The sequence below is a fragment of the Dermochelys coriacea genome, chromosome 5, assembly GCF_009764565.3.
Source record: "Dermochelys coriacea isolate rDerCor1 chromosome 5, rDerCor1.pri.v4, whole genome shotgun sequence".
Lineage (NCBI taxonomy): Eukaryota > Metazoa > Chordata > Testudines > Dermochelyidae > Dermochelys > Dermochelys coriacea.
Window position 1 is genome coordinate 29,874,121 of NC_050072.1, and position 17,144 is coordinate 29,891,264.

General features: G+C 37.5%; 1 protein-coding gene across 2 annotated transcripts in view; it reads right to left on the bottom strand.

Annotated features, from left to right (window-relative positions):
• Positions 1 to 17,144, bottom strand: part of OXCT1 (3-oxoacid CoA-transferase 1) — a 142,863-nt gene that overhangs the window by 46,577 nt on the left and 79,142 nt on the right. For both annotated transcript variants that reach the window (XM_038401717.2, XM_043514264.1), the window contains 4 exons: positions 6,720 to 6,827; positions 3,685 to 3,799; positions 3,088 to 3,182; positions 2,385 to 2,433 (listed from right to left, as the gene is read on the bottom strand). In XM_038401717.2, the coding sequence (XP_038257645.1) occupies positions 2,385 to 2,433; positions 3,088 to 3,182; positions 3,685 to 3,799; positions 6,720 to 6,827 (367 nt within the window). The remainder of the gene's footprint in view (positions 1 to 2,384; positions 2,434 to 3,087; positions 3,183 to 3,684; positions 3,800 to 6,719; positions 6,828 to 17,144) is intronic.

Consider the following 17,144-nt stretch of genomic DNA (forward strand, 5'->3'; position numbering starts at 1 on the left):
CCGGCGATTACAGGCCAGTAAGCCCTGACTTCAGTACTGGGCAAACTGGTTGAAACTATAGTAAAGAACAGAATTGTCAGACTCATAGATGAACATAATTTGTTGGGGAAGAGTCAACACAGTTTTTGTAAAGGGAAATCATGCCTCACCAATCTACTAGAATTCTTTGAGGGAGCCAACAAGCATGTGGACAAGGGGGATCCAGTGGATATAGTGTACTTAGATTTTCAGAAAACTTTTGACAAGGTCCCTCATCAAAGGCTCTTAAGCAAAGTAAGCTGTCATGGGATAAGAGGGACGGTCCTCTCATGGATTGGTAACTGGTTAAAAGATAGGAAACAAAGAGCAGGAATAAATGTTCAGTTTTCAGAATGGAGAGAGGTAAATAGTGGTGTCCTCCAGGGGTCTGTACTGGGACCAGTACTATTCAACATATTCATAAATGATCTGGAAAAAGGGGTAAAGAGTGAGGTGGCAAAATATTCAGATGATACAAAATCGCTCAAGATAGTTAAGTCCCAGGCAGAACACAAAGGACTACAAAGGGATCTCTCAAAACTGCATGACTGGGCAACAACATGTCTGATGAACTTCAATGTTGATAAATGCAAAGTAATGCACATTGGAAAACATAATCCCAACTATATAAATAAAATGATGGGATCTAAATTGGCAGTTACCATTCAAGAAAGATCTTAGAGTCATTGTGGATTGGTCTCTGAAAACATCCACTCAATATGCAGCAGTAGTCAAAAAAGTGAACAGAATATTGAGAATCATTAAGAAAGAGAGAGATAATAAAACAGAATATATCATATTGCCTCTATATAAATCCATGGTACGCCCACATCTTGAATAGTGCATGCAGGTGTAGTCGCCTGATCTCAAAAAGGTATATTAGAATTGGAAAAGGCTCAGAAAAGGGCAACAAAAATGATTAGGGGTGTGGAATGGGTGCTGGATGAGGAGAGTTAAATAAGAGTGGGAATTTTCAGCTTGGAAAAGAGACGACTAAGGGGGGATATGATAGACATCTATAAAACCATGACTGGTGTGGAGAAAGTAAATAATGAAGTGTTATTTACTCCTTCTCATAACACAAGAGCTATGGGTCACCAAATGAAATTAACAGGCACCAGGTTTAAAACAAACCAAAGGAAGTATTTTTTCACACAACAGTCAACCTGTGGAACTCCTTGCCAGAGGATGTTGTGAAGGCCAAGACTATATATAACAGGATTCAACAAAGAACTAGATAAATTAATGGAGGAAAGGTCCATCAATGTCTATTAGCCAGGATGGACAGGGATGGTGTCCCTAGCCTCTGTTTGCCAGAAGCTGGGAATGGGAGACAGGGGATGGATCACTTGGCGATGACCTGTTCTGTTCATTCCATCTTGGACACTTGGCATTGGCCACTGTCGGAAGACATGACAATGGGCTAGATGGACCTTAGGTCTAACCCAGTTTGGCCATTCTTATGTTCTTAACACCTCCCAATACATACTTGTATTGTTGTTGTTGTTACTTGATACTTCTTTCAAAGTGTTTTGTTTTAGTTTTTTGACTAGTCTATGCATTTCATAATTTTTATTTTTCTCTTACACATAAATTTAATTCTTTGAGTAGTGGGTTCTAAAATGCCTAACCTGTCATGGCTGGAGTAATTATCCCTTTGGTAACTTTTAAAAAATACATATTATATCTAGGTTTTTTGTTTCTAGTGGTGACACACATCTGCACATTACCTCGATATGGTGTACATAGCAAAATTCATTCCACACATGCATGGAAAAAATTAGGGGGAACACTGGAAGTATCCACTCCGAATATTCAAGTGAGATCTGTGAAAAGTTGCTTAAATTGTTCCTCCAAAGATATAATCCCTCAATAGTGAGAAGCGAAGATATTAAACACACAGTGACTGAAGTCCAGGAATTTTGCCAAACATGCCTGGGATAAGAGTCAATGGGGCCAATTTTTAGCACTTCCAGACATCCCAGGAAAAACAGTGGGAACAAATGCATGTGCGTATAGACATCACAGTGCAAATCTACATGCTGAATTGGGGAATAGGTCTAAGAATCTTTTGCTTAAAAAAAAGTAAAACACAAGCCTTCACTGCTTGAGGAAAAAAAACCCCTCCTTTAACTGTCACTACTAGAAAGTAGTGATGATACATATGCTGACTAGCTAGTATATTAATGGTCACTAATAATCAAAACTCATAGTGACTGAAAATATGTCAGTACTAAAAAAAGGCAAAACAACAAATATTTACAAATAACATTGCACCAGTGTTCTGGATTTAGTATTGAATCAAATGAAGTATGTTAAATCAGTTATGAACAATTTCCAGAAGTTAAGTATGTTAATGATTTTACCTGCATTAATCAGGTCTGGATCTACCTCGTTTTCAAGTGGATAAGGACCCTGATAACAAAACACAGTCTCAATATTTATTGATGATCCAGAATTACACAATATTTTCCTTTATTAATTCTAATGTTTGTGACTCAAAATAAATACATCATACATTTGGATTTTTCTGTGTGTTACACCTCTTTTATTTAGTATGTGCACTGAAACGTATACTAGTCCATGAACAGAGACTGTATGGTAAAGACATTGCTGAAGGCTATTATAATTATTAAACGTATATAGTTTTCCTTGAAGATACAGAATTCTTAAAGTTACAGGCATCCAGGTTCAATTTAAGAAAGCATCACTGTAGTAAAATATGCATACATATTATGTTAGCTTAAAATTATGTATGATGTCACAACTAAAAACCTCTTATAGAGCTTGATCCTGCAAGGTGCTGAGCATTCTGGCACCAATACAGCAAAGCCCTCTACCAAAGTACATGCTTAGCTTTAAGCTTGTTATCTGTCCCATAACTCCAATGGGACTACTAACATCTCTCTCAAGTAAGTATGTGCTTTAAATACATTCCTGGGCTTAAGCAAGAATACATAGCACCTTGCAACATGGCAGCTCTTTGAGCTCAAAGTATAAACAGCTTGTGGAAAAAACAACAAATTAATTTAAGTGCATTACATAAGCCTTCACTGTCTCTATACTTACCAAGCCCAGGACTCCATTTTCACTCTGCAGGTGAACTGAAATGTCTGGACTGATGAAGTTGCTGGCCAACAGTGGAATTCCTATGCCCAGATTAGCTGAAGTAAATTGGTCAAGGCACAACTAGATTATAATTACCGTAAATGAGTAAATTAACAAAATTATATTTTTGCTGTTATCACACACCTTACTTTTTTTTTTGTTTACAATCCGTTCGGCTTTTCAAATATATGCCTCAAAAGTTATGCTGAATTATTTTGTCATTTGGACTGCCTAGTTGCCTTCTCTCAGATGCTAACCCATTAATATAACTGTCCAAGCAAGCTTCATTTAATACAGAGGGTGCTTACAATTTTCAAGAAATATCAATTAATCACTTGACTGCCAATGAACATTCCAGTTATACCCAGGTAGAACATCTCCTACTGTATGCCCTAACATTCCATCTATTTCAATAGGATGTTAATATAATGACAGAGCCACAGGTGCTGAAGTGGACAGTGAAGATGGTAACAAACTTGTGCCAGGAATAACAGCTGCAGCTGCTATTTTATCACAGCAAATCCCATTTCTTTAACCTACAACATAGTTGGAGGATACCGTACATGCCGTCTTCAAACTCTAAAGCTGCTCGTCTGATGATCCTCTCTCTCACATTATCTCCTTCCTTCTTTTGTTTGGCTTTTGAGTCTTCAGGCTTTCGGATGGATAATCGCTATAAAGTAAGACATTGTCAAAAACAAACTGTGGTGTTAAGATTCCTGTTCTGCAAGACATAAAAGTCAGGCTCATGGGTTCAGTGAGATTTTATGCAAAAGTCCTTTAGAATATTATAGGGATGAAACCAATTTTGGCTCTAGAAGAAGTACTGCAAAAAAAAAAAAACAAAAAAAACAAAAAAAACCCCACCAATAGAGTTTAACAAATGAAATCCTTTCTATATGAATTTTTTCAGTAGCCTACTGAGCTTATTAGATAATATTATCCCTGCAGTGGAATTTGATAGCTTGTCTTTACTATTATATAAAAGTTATCATGGTTTTAAATTCTATAAGCCTTTTCCGCAAGGGATGGTTTGCTGTCAAGAACAGCACTATTCTTTTGAGAAAGTGTCTGTCAAAAATATATTTTCTGTAATTTTGTCCTTTACCTTTTCCATATTTCAAGAAAGTAGGTTTATGTGGGCAGAAGGGATTTTCACTGATGGAACAGAAGCCTTTAGTGGGAACATAGTTGTTAAATAAAATCCATATTTAAATTAAAACATTTATTTTGAATGTAATTTAATTTCATTTTTAAAAAGCTTTCTTTTTAACCCTTGGCTGCTTCCCCTATAATGGTGGAGCATTGCTGTCTCTGAATCCCAAACTCATTGTTTCACTTCCTGCAGGAAATGAAAGTGTTCATAGATTGGCTCCTGCCTTGTGTTGGAGGACTCTTCCATGGAAAAAGGAATGCATGATGGACAGTACACCAAAAGCATTCCCACTAGAGGGATCAGATCAGAATCCAATTAGGCAGGAGCAAACTGTACATCTAAGGACAGTAAATGTATGACAAGCTAGCTTCTATTTATTCCTCTCCTTCCTCCCTCTCTGCACTCCACCACCACCACCACCACCAAAAAAAGGTATAGGAGTAGGACTATCATTTCTGTAACATGATTAGAACAACAACATGCCTTCCTTTTCCCAGCACTCTAACTAAAGCTGGTTTATATGGGAATCCTTTCCAAACATTCCACTGGAAACTGTAATATGCCTGATCCAATTTATGCTCAAAATGTAGTAAGTAAAGCTGGCAGAGCTGGCTCCTACACAAACCATTGTCCATACTGCCAGTCAAGGTGGCATGTTGGGACGAGGAGGGATCATGATATAGAAGGGGTATGGTGGAGCTCCACGCCTCAAATTTTATTTTATAGGCTCTGTGTAAGGTAGTAAATAAATAACTTTGTAATTTCATTGCTATATTTCTATTTGATGAGATGCATCACTGCTAGAATTACAAAACTCAATGGACCAAATTTATCCCTGCTGCAATTCTATTGTATATTATATAAAAACATTTTAAAAGGTAATTAAAAAATGGGGTAAGTGGTATGACATGAGGCCTTGTTGTTAAAGTTCTGGTTTAATCTCCTGGTCCTAGGAGGACCACCTCTGTAGTGGGCAAATCAGAGAAGAAAGCCAAGCAGCATTTGTATGTAGTTGCTACACTGGAAAGAAGGGGCAAGCCTCTGAAGCCTAACTGAAAGGAAAACAGCATTTTAAGCAAAGCAAAATCAATACATTTTGAGAAAGATAAATGCTTGTGAGCGGATGTAATAGACCATGTCTTAAAAGGAGGGAACGCGGTATTAGCTGCTGTCTAATACAAAGTGCCCATAGACTAAGAGCTTTGGCACATCTGGCTCCAGTCAGATACCTAGTGACACACCAAGTTTGTGCAGAATAAACTGGTGACTAAGCAAGCTGTGATTTATCAACCTGCTTGAGGTCACAAGGCGGTTTACCCCAGGGAGAGTTTACTCAAGTAAAGGGCCTTATGGCTTTCCAGGCCTTTGGGATTTTATGGTGGTCAAGTGAAGTTTGATTTATAGCAGAACAGTTTCAGGAGGACAACTTTTTAATAACAAAAATGGGCAGAAGTCAGCGTAATCTTTTTTCCTTTCATATTTCCCACTCCCACTAAAATAACCATCAAATATAGCCAAAAAAGTTATTTCCGACTGCAAAGAAATATTAAAGGTGTGTCAGAACATACTGCAAGATTGCTGGCCCATAAAATTTCTAGAGAGCTGTCATGTACTTCTAGAGAGCTGTCATGCCACAAAGTTGAACCCAGAGAGATTGCTCCTTGGAGGGGACATGACAGAACCAAAGCAGGGACAATTTCTTCCAGGTTGGTTCTAAGTCTAGCAATGAAATAGGTGCTTTCTTTGCAGTCAGCTAAAACGCTACCACCATATTCATTAATATTAATTGTAACTTTTTTAATAGATACTGACAATAAAAGGTCTTCCAGTTCTGTAGAGGAATGCAATTAAGTAACAGTTTATGTTAAAAACAAAAAAACCTCCAGGACACTCTGCCATATAAATATGAATATAGGACCAAATTTTCTCTTCTGGGCCCAGTCTGTACCACCTGCATAGCACGAAGGGGCTGGAACTGGCCCTCGCTGCCAAGCCTCCCAGTGGGAGATAACTCTCACCTGCTGTAAAGTTGGCAGAGCTGGCTCTCACACCAACCACTGTCCATGCTGCCAGTGAAGGTGGCATATTGGGAAGAGGATGGATCATGATATAGAAGGGGCAGGCTGGAGCGCGATGCCTCAAATTTTAAGCTGGTATAAGGTTTCTTAGGGATCATAACCAACTGTCCTGAATTAGACAAGTCCAGGGGCTCCTCTATCTTATGCATGAATGGAAGCAGTTACTGAAGCTTGACAATTGGGGATCCATAACCATTCCCTCCCCCACCCTCATCTCCTGCACTAGCTGGAACTTGACACAGTAGAGAATCCATCTCATTTTATCACGGCTACAGTTTAATGGTCAAGCAGAAATTCTGTAATTTATAAAACGTATTCTGGGTCAACATACATAGTGGCTAAGAAGCTGAACTACTTACTTCAATTCTCTTTTCATATTTCTCTCCCTTTATGAGACGATGGACATAGATCTTTGGAATGTGAATATCTTCCGGGGCAAATGATCCTATATCAACAATTTCTTCTACCTGCAGAGAGGAAAAGGAAGAGTGAATATACTCTAAAAAGAAAAGGAGTACTTGTGGCACCTTAGAGACTAACAAATTTATTTGAGCATAAGCTTTCGTGAGCTACAGCTCACTTCATCGGATGCATTCAGTGGAAAATACAGTGGGGAGATGATTTATATACACAGAGAACATGAAACAATGGGTGTTATCATACACACTGGAAGGAGAGTGATCACTTAAGATGAGCTATTACCAGCAAATGGGGGACAGGGGGAAGAAGAAAACCTTTTGTAGTGATAATTAAGGTGGGCCATTTCCAGCAGTTGACAAGAACGTCTGAGGAACAGTGGGGGATACGGAGGGGGGGAAATAACATGGGGAAATAGTTTTACTTTGTGTAATGACCCATCCACTCCCAGTCTCTAGTCAAGCCTAAGTTAATTGTATCCAGTTTGAAAATTAATTCCAATTCAGCAGTCTCTTGTTGGAGTCTGTTTTTGAAGTTTTTTTTGTTGAAGAATAGCCACTCTTAGGTCTGTAATCGAATATACTCTGTTGAACCAGTATACTCTCTCAAGACTTATGAGAGATTTAGTGATGAAACTTCCAGATACTCAAAGCAGAGTAGCTCAGATCTACCCAAGAAAAGACAGCGAGTGGGCCAAAATAGTGGAATGGCCTCAAAATAAGGGTGTCTAAAATTGCATGCCTACTTCTTACACATGGAGGGAACTCCAACATTTTTGTGTAAAGGGTATTTCCACATGCATTTCTGAATAATTATGTTTCTAGCTGCCCAGTTTGCACACACAAATATCTCCTGCACATCCACATGAGAGTTCTTTGCACATACAAAATAATAAGCACAAAATGGAGGGAAACAAAATTTTGGTAGCAAAAGGGGTACAAAGTATACAATTTTAGGCATATAAATCTGGAGATCAGGGACACCACTTTGAAAGTATTTCAAGATGTGCTTTTCTGTAGGACAGTCACTAGAATGCAAGGCTATACAAAACAAGACAGAATATTTATTATGACATGCTGTAGTTCAAAAATGTTAAATTTCACGTTCTAAGAACATATGCAATGTTCATGACGTTAGAAATTCTGTATTCAAAAGGAAATGAAATCATATCAGAGCTAGTCTCCCGAGAAAACGTTACAATAGCAACATTAAACTCAATATAAAGATATTTAAAACAAGTCTAAGGATTCCTAAACAATAAAGGCTTATGCAACAGGATGCATCAAGGGAGTTACACCATTTACCCAATCTTTATGTTGAATAAATCTCAGAGCACTGTCATCACAAATGAAGAAACATTAAATTACTTTAAATCCAGGTTAGCATGCATAATTCTTATATGAAAACAAATCCATATGTTGTATCTGTTGTCTCTGTAAAATCTCATCTATAATAAAATTCATATGGCATCTGTCATACAACCTTTACCCTAATATTCTTTATAGGGTGCCAATAAAAGGCTAAACAAACTAATAATAAAAAGTAGCAAAGGGAAAGAGAAAATAAAAAGGTACAGACAAGGGAGAGAAGATATGTTTTCAGAGGATCTTTAATTCTTTTCAAAGACCTGATGAGACAGGAAAACACAACACTGTTCATATGGCAAGAGCTCTAGGGGAAATGTTCTGGCACAAACAGTGGAAAAACTGTGTGAAGTGACCAGTGCAAGACATTTAGAGGGAGCAATGACAGGAAAAGAGGAAGAAAAGTTCATAAGGTAGGGTGGGCCAAGTCAATTTAGTGTTTTAAAAATAAAAAGATTTTATCAGGAACAAAATGGTGCAACAGAATCCATGCATTATCTTGCTAAATCATTGGTCACATTGTAATCTATATTATGAGACGGCAGAATACCTCTGCGATCAAAAATAGGATAAGATGGAAAAATCCTGAAGAACACAGATGAAGATTCTCTGTCAGAACAGCAGCTACTTTAAGAATCCTGGAACAAAATCAAAAAGGAGGAAAAACAGAAGAGAATTGCAGACAGTTCAATGTAACTATACATAAAACAGATCATCTGCTACTGTCATAAATATAAAGGGAAGGGTAACCACCTTTCTATATACAGTGCTAAAAAATCCCTCCTGGCCAGAGGCAACATCCTGTTACCTGTAAAGGGTTAAGAAGCTCAGCTAACCTGGCTGGCACCTGACCCAGAGGACAAATAAGGGAACAAGATACTTTCAAATCTTGGGGGGGGGGGGGTGAGGGGGGGAAGGCTTTTGTTTGTGCTCTTCGTTTACGTGTTTGTTCTCTCTTGGGACTGAGAGAGGCCAGACAGAAATCCATCTTCTCCAACCCATCCTAATCCAGGTCTCCAATATTGCAACCAGTATAGGGAAGCCAGGCAAGGCGGATTAGTTTATCTTTTGTTTTATGTGAGGGAGGTTTATTCCTGTTTTCTGTAACTAAGGTTTTGCCCAGAGCGGGATCCTCTGTATTTTGAATCTGAAGACCCTGAAAAGTATTTTCCGTCCTCATTTTACAGAGGTGATTCTTTTACCTTTTCTTTAATTAAAATTCTTCTTTTAAGAACCTGATTGATTTTCCATTGTTCTTAAGATCCAAGGGTTTGGGTCTGTGTTCACCTGTACAAATTGGTGAGGATTATTATCAAGCCTTCCCCAGGAAAGGAGATGTAGGGCTTTTGGGGGATACTTTGGGGAAAGACGTCTCCGAGCAGTCTCTTTCCCTGTTCTTTGTTTATAAGGCTTGGTGGTGGCAGCATACTGTTCAAAGCCAAGGCAAAGTTTATACCTTGAGGAAGTTTTTAACCTAAGCTGGTAAGAATAAGCTTAGGGGGTCTTTTATGCGGGTCCCCACATCTGTACCCTAGTGTTCAGAGTGGGGAAGGAACCCTGACAGCTACCATCTAGAATCTGAGTCCTACTTTTCTCATTAGTATTTGTCTTTACTTATTAGGTGAAAAAGTGGGCCCAAGAAATATTAATCGCTATTGATTCAAACTGCTTTTATCCACTCTTATTAAAGGTTAGAATTATTGAACCAAAGTTTTTGTTGGCATAACTCTCTTGACTTCAATGGAGTTATGCCAGCAGAGAATGTGACCCATTGTATTCTTCTTCCTCAGAAGACTTAAAATAAAGTGATTTCTCTAGAGATACCATCTATTGTTATCTATCTCCCCCCACCACTACCCTTATTATTTGGCATTTATTTTTATCCCATATTTCTTTTGATGCAGCAGTCAACATAGCCCAAGAATCATCAACATTATTTATTTTATGTATGTATTGCAATAAATGTGTGGCATGTAGACAATAAAATGAACATATCTGTCCTGAAGAACTTAAAATCAAAGATCCCATTCCTTCAAATGGATTCACCCACAGATTCATGCCCATGCTTGTGTTTCTTTGTGAGTCTAGCCATTACATGTCTACATTAGCCATTTTCTTAAAACTTCCCATTAGTGCAAGCACAAATGTAGACTAGCTGCCAGTTTTTCCACCATCATGTCATCTAACTGCTCTGAGCAGGCTACAGTTTATTTTAAGGCTTTACTTCATCAGATATTAAAAATCACAGGAAACCAAAAGGTTATCAATCTTAGCTATACAGTCGCTCCCTGGGTTACACAAGACTCGACTTATGCAAATCCGCACTTACGGAAAAAGTTCCGTAAACTAGAAATAGGAGGTAGGTTTTTTTAGGGGTTTTTTTTTTTGCATAGTGGTCGAGTATACGTTTCCGACTTACGCAAAATTCGAGTTATGCAAGGCGATCCAGAACGAAATGATTGCATAAGTCAGGGAGCGTCTGTACAGTAAAATCTGAGGAGTAACTTCAATCCTGAAGATGGCAGATGGGCTTGGTCCATTTGAGGAGGCCTTCAATTTGTGGTTTAAAGACCCTAAAATTGGAACATTATCATATCTCCTTTCTGTTAAATAGGCATCTTTATGCCTGTGAGATATGACCACACAGACCCCTGCTTGGATTCAGATTGAACAAGAACTGGAATAACCTGTCTCCCTTTCATGCACTGTAGGATCAAATTATTATAGGTTTGATGGCTCCAGAGTGCCCACAATAACAGCTATGAGACAAGCTTGGTTAAACTTGGCTAGAAAGTTCTACTTCCATCCATTCTTCCAGGTACAGGCAGTCCTATGGAGCAATCCCATCCTTAAACTCGGTGGCAAAACCATGATGTGGAGGGCTTGGTGGACAGAGGAATTATGACTGCATCACAACTAACTGACAATCACGAATTTAAACCATCTGCAGATCTTCAGCAACAATTTGTCCTGCCCTTCTCCGAAGCATGGGCATATCTCCAGTTAAAGCATTTACTTACTAATATATTTGGACTGGGTGTATTGGGAGCTCCAGAACCACCAAAAAAATATTATTTTGGAGGAAATTTCTGAGATTTACTCAACCACTGGTATCCTTTTATGATTTGCTGGGCCAAAAAACTTTGCCAAAGATTGATAATTTTGAAGTTGCTTGACACAAATTTGGATACACAGCTATCTCTGACCCAATGGAATATAATTATAGCTTATGTTAAAAAAGCTATTATAGACCTGAAGCTATAGCTTATTCATCAAAAGACATTTTTTAAAATATACTTGTCCATAGGCTAACAGTAATGGGCCTCATAAATGCTGACCATTGTGGGAAATTAACTCCCTTGGTGCTACATTATCTCATATGACTTACGAGTATTCCTGTATCAAGAATTCCTGGTATGATGTGGGTCGAAGGACCAATTTTGTACTGGATGCTAAATTGGAGTCCTCCCCCTTAAATTTCATTTTGGGATATTTTCCTTATACCTGGAGATTACCAGGTAACAAAGAGGTGTGGTTCCCATGTGCAACTTCGGTCTTTAAAAAAAATAATCCCGCAAAAATGGAAAAGTTGATCCCTGGCTCAGTAATACGGCTGATCTTGCCAATAATAAATGACTGGCATTCCACAGAAAGGGAGTGCTCAAAAATTTCAAAGCAATTTGGGCTGCCTTTTTAGAGGCATAGGATTCACATAGACGCTGAAGATAGATATGTTGTGTCCCATTTACTCTGTGTGTGTGTGTTATGATGAATCTGGTATTTCATTATATTTATTGTATTTGGAAAAATTAATAATAGGTCTGTCAAGAGATTAAAACAATTACTTGTGATTAATCTCACTGAAACAATAACAGACAATTATTTAAATATTTTTGGATGTTTTCTAAATTTTCACGTATGTTGATTTCAATTACAATACAGAATACAAAGTGTACAGTGGTCACTTTATATTTATTTTTGATTGCAATGTCACCTGAAAGTAACAAGTGTTCACATTGCACTGCTGTAGCCAGCGTCACAAGAAATTTACATGCCAGATGTACTAAAGATTCATATGTCCCTTCAGGCTTCAACAATCATTCCAGAGGTCATGCATCCATGCTGATGACAGGTTCTGCTCAATAACGATCCAAAGCAGTGCTGACTGATGCACATTCATTTTAATTATCTGAATCAGATGCCACCAGCAGAAGGTTGATTTTCTTTTTTGATGGTCTGGGTTCTGTAGTTTCCACATTGGAGTGTTGCTCTTTTAAGACTTCTGAAAGCATGTTCAACACCTCGTCCCTTTCAGATTTTGGAAGGCACCTCAGATTCTTAAATCTTGGGTCAAGTGCTGTAGCTATCTTTAGAAATTTCACATTGGTACCTTCTTCGCGTTTTGTCAAATCTGCAGTGAAAGTGTTCTTAAAACGAACAACATATGCTGGGTCATCATCCAAGACTGCTATAATATGAAATGCATGGGAGAATGTCAGTAAAACAGAGCAGGAGACATACTATTCTCCCCCAAGGCGTTCAGTCAAAATTTAATTAATGCGTTATTTTTGTAACAAGCATCATCAGCACAGAAGCATGGCCTCTGAATGGTAGCCGAAGCACGAAGGGGCATAGGAATGTTTAGCATATCTGGCACATAAATACCTTGCAATGCTGGCTATAAAAGTGCCATGCGAAAACCTCTTCTCACTTTCAGGTGACATTGTAAATAAGAAGCTGGCAGCATTATCTCCTGTAAATGTAAACAAACCTGTTTGTCTTAGCGATTGGCTGAATAAGAAGTAAGACTGAGTGGACTTGTTGGCTCTGAAGTTTTACATTGTTTTGTTTTTGAGTGCAGTTATGTAACAAAAAAAATCTACATTTGTAAGATGCACTTTCATGATAAAGAGATTGCACTTCAGTACTTGTATTTCTTTTGTTTATCTTTTTTACAGTGCAAAAATTTGTAATAAAAATAATAAAAAAGTGAGCACTGTACACTTTGTATTCTGTGTTGTACCTTAAATCAATATATATGAAATTGTAAAAAAATCGAAAAATAGTTAATACATGTCAATGGGTATTCTATTGTTTAACGTGTGATTAAAACTGCAATTAATCGTGATTAATTTTTTATCACAATTAATTTTTGAGTTAAATGCATGAGTTAACTGCAATTAATCGACTGTATATCTAATATATACATTTAAAAAACCCTGTTGTCTACCAAAGGAAAATAAAGCCTCCATAAATCATAGCTTCCTCTTTTCCTTTTTAGAATAATTACCCTCCAAGGCCTTTACTAAAGCAGCAAGATTACCCATTGCTCACAACTAGTGGCAAAATGCTGAATACTGTTTAACTGCATGTGTGCCCAAGGTTATAAAGTCCATTTCCTGAAGTGACTCAGTAATGGCTGTAGCACCAATCACAACGTTAACTAATGTCAGAGTATCACTTTCTTCAACGTGTTCAATTTCATTTTTGTTACTTTATTTCAGTTTTTAACAAGGGAATTTCAGTTCTTCCCCTGAAACTGTAGCCACAGCAACCCCAGAATTTCTACAGACTTCCGGCGATGCAGGTACACCATACTGAAGGGAACACTGGGATGTGAAGTCCTGATACTGTTGAACTTTGTAAGGCACTGAATAAGATAACTTCACTGTAAACTGGCAACCCAATTTTAAAATTTTATACTCCTAAATAATACGAGTGCAAAGATCTCACTGGAGAAATAGCCTTTAACTTGCAAACCAAGTTCAATGTTGTAAAAAAGAACCCTGCCCCCACTATTAATTTTCAAAATATACTAAAATCAGAAGACTTTGAGCTGATTAGACTGTAAAATAAATAAATAAAGCTGCTAATGATTAAAATGCATCAAGCGCTTAATAAATTATTACAAATGAGAAAAAATGAGCTTTTAGCTCAGTGAAAGCAACATTTCTCCTAACTGAAATCATGGAAAAGACAAATCAAAATGAATTGAAATAGTTTTCTCACCTTTGCGCAGACCATACATTAAAAAGAGACATGATTTAACCAAAGATGAGAGTTTAGGCATCATTCTACAAATACATTAGAAGCAAGAGGAAGACCAAGGACAGCATATGCCTGATACTCAGGGGGTGGGATGTATTAGTAGGACACAAGAAATAATTCTTCCACTCTATTCCATGCTGATTAGGCCTCAACTGGAGTATTGTGTTCAAATCTGGGCGCCATATTTCAGAAAAAAATGAAGTGTACAAATTGGAAAACATCCAGAGAAGAGCAACAAAAATGATTAAAAGTCTAGAAAACATGATCTATGAGGGAAGACTGAAAAAAATAGTTTGTTTAGTCCGTAAAAAAGAAGACTGAGAGGGGACATGATAACAGTTTTCAAGTACTTCAAAGGTTGTTACAAGGAGGATGGAGAAAACTTGTTCCCCTTAACCTTTGAGGGTAGGACAAGAAGCTATGGGCTTAAATTGCAGCAAGGGCAGTTTAGATTGGACATTAGGAAAAAATTTCCTGTCAGGGTGGTTAAGCACTGGAATAAATTGTCTAGGGAGGTTATGGAATCTTGATCACTGGAGATTTTTAAGAGCATGTTAGACAAACACCTGTCAGGGATGGCCTAGATAATACTTAGTCCTGACATGAGGTCAGGGGACTGGACTAGATGACCTCTCAAGGTCCCTTCCAGTCCTATGATTCTATGACTTCATTTCTTGACATTAATTAAACAAATGTTAAGAAACACTACAGGAAAAGGATGAAATTTTTCACAAAACCTCAACCTCCTAGGCTGCTTTGAAAACCCTCAAAAGGAAAGCTCCAGCTGATTCAAGAAATACATTCAATTAGTGACCTGATTATGGTGAACTTATGAAATTGACATGGTCACGGGCAGAGAATTTATTAACTTATAATGTTACTGATCTTAAGACTTTCAGAAGAAAAAAATAATCAGGCATTTGCCAACTTTTACTGAAAGAGAGAGAATGTATATCAATGCTGTATGGTGATTTGTGTGTGTTAGTCACTCATCTTCTTCTTCGTTTACATGGTGATAGATTTTAAATAAAACATCTACCAGTATTTGCATTTTTCAGAAATTGAATAGCTCATACAGCTGATACATCAATCAAATGAATGGTCTTACTACATTCTTAAAAGTAATATTTTATATTTAAAGAAACATTCTTCCACTGACATGCACAGTAAGAAAGAAGATAGCTGGAAATATTCTTGAAGGTGAAAGTTTGAAAGAAAATAAACAAATTGGGGTGGAGTAAGGGAGAGAAAGGCTGAAATAGTTTCTCAAGGTTCATGACTGAACTGGTGAACCTAACAGTAACCATGGAATATTACTAGCAAATATTAAGAAAATGGAAAGTTCATAATGCATCAAAATTCTGTTTCCTACATGTTGTCAGAGGAAGAGGAAAGCAATAACCACCCATAGGGAAAAATGACAGGAGTCAGGTGTTGTGATAAGCTCACAGCCCAAAAGCACAGTAGCCAAAGCTGCAATTGACTTTAAAATATCTTTCTATTTAAAGAAGGAAGTTTTGTTTACTTGAATCTAATGGAGAAACTCTGCATCCCTTTTGCCTGCAGTAAATGTGAAAAATTACATGACGTTCAAAAAGTCGTAACAAGTAAGAACTCTAATTTTCTGATCATACAAAGTTTTTCTACTTCGTCTGTATCTTAGTTCTATGGGAAATAACAGCTGAACCAAACCATGCTCTTGCTGTCTGGATTCAGTACTGCTGAGTACAGTTGCTAGAATGCCTTTAAGAAAAAAAACCATGTTACTATATATATATATATATATATATATATATTGTAGGTGTCACTGCTCTATCGGCCTAAACTACTATAAGAGAAATGTAGCTCCTACAGAAATCTTTAGTTTCTTTCAGCACCTTTTGTTTTTATTGTAGTATGAAAAGTCTAGACAAGGAGGGCAGCTACCTTCATACATCCCCTTTACTGACAACTTGCTGGCATGCATCTAAAATAGATGGAAGTCAGTTGGCCCAAATCCACCTTCAGGACTCAAAGAAGAGCTCTATGTAGCTCAAAAGTGCATCTCTCTCACCAACAGAAGTTGACCCAATAAAAGATATTACCTCCTCAACCTTGTCTCTTTAATATCCTGGGAGTGACCTGCCTACTACAACTCTGTATATCTCCTTTCATAGGCACATGCTAGCGCTGGACATTTAAATACGTCTCTAGTAGCAAGAATGTGAGTACAATAGAGCCCAGACTAATCTACTTATGACGAGCAAGTGAACAGTCAAAGTCACTATGTAAATGCTCAATTTGAATAACATAAAAAATGTCAAAAACTAATATAGAAAATTGAGATATGGCACAAAAAACAAACAAACCCCCTGCCCCCCCAAACCAGCTGATATTCAAGGTATTTATTGAGGAGTCTTTTCCTCTCTTGTTTGGGCAGTCTGTCGCTATTACTATGATTTCAGATTTTTTCCATAGCTCTCAACAATCTTTAGCTAGCCACAGTATAATTCTCTCCAGAGTATGTCTCACCACATTGCAATAAATTATTACAAATCCTATAGTATCAAGAGAGTCTGCTACTTGTCTCAGCTAGTAAGATTTTTTTCTAGACAGCCTTGTCCTAGAGTGTTATAGAAAAAAGTAAAAAATTGTAGTCCATAGCTGGTGGGTTGCTCATTAGCACATATCAGTGAATGGGAACGTCAGAGCCAAGAAGAGGGGAGAGATGTGAACCGGTTCATTTTAACAGATGTGAAAGTAGCAAGTTGAACTACTGGCCAGTAGATTTCTTTCTTCAGTTTGCAGGGGTTAGGACTGACAGAAAGTCATCAAATACAATACAAAAGGACAAGTTTTCAGCCTATCCTAATCAGGCTTCCATTTTTTTATGCCATCAGTTTTGTTGGAGTAAATTATTGTGGGTATAATTATGTACCTGCAATTATTTTAGTATGAAATTTAGATCACTTAGAC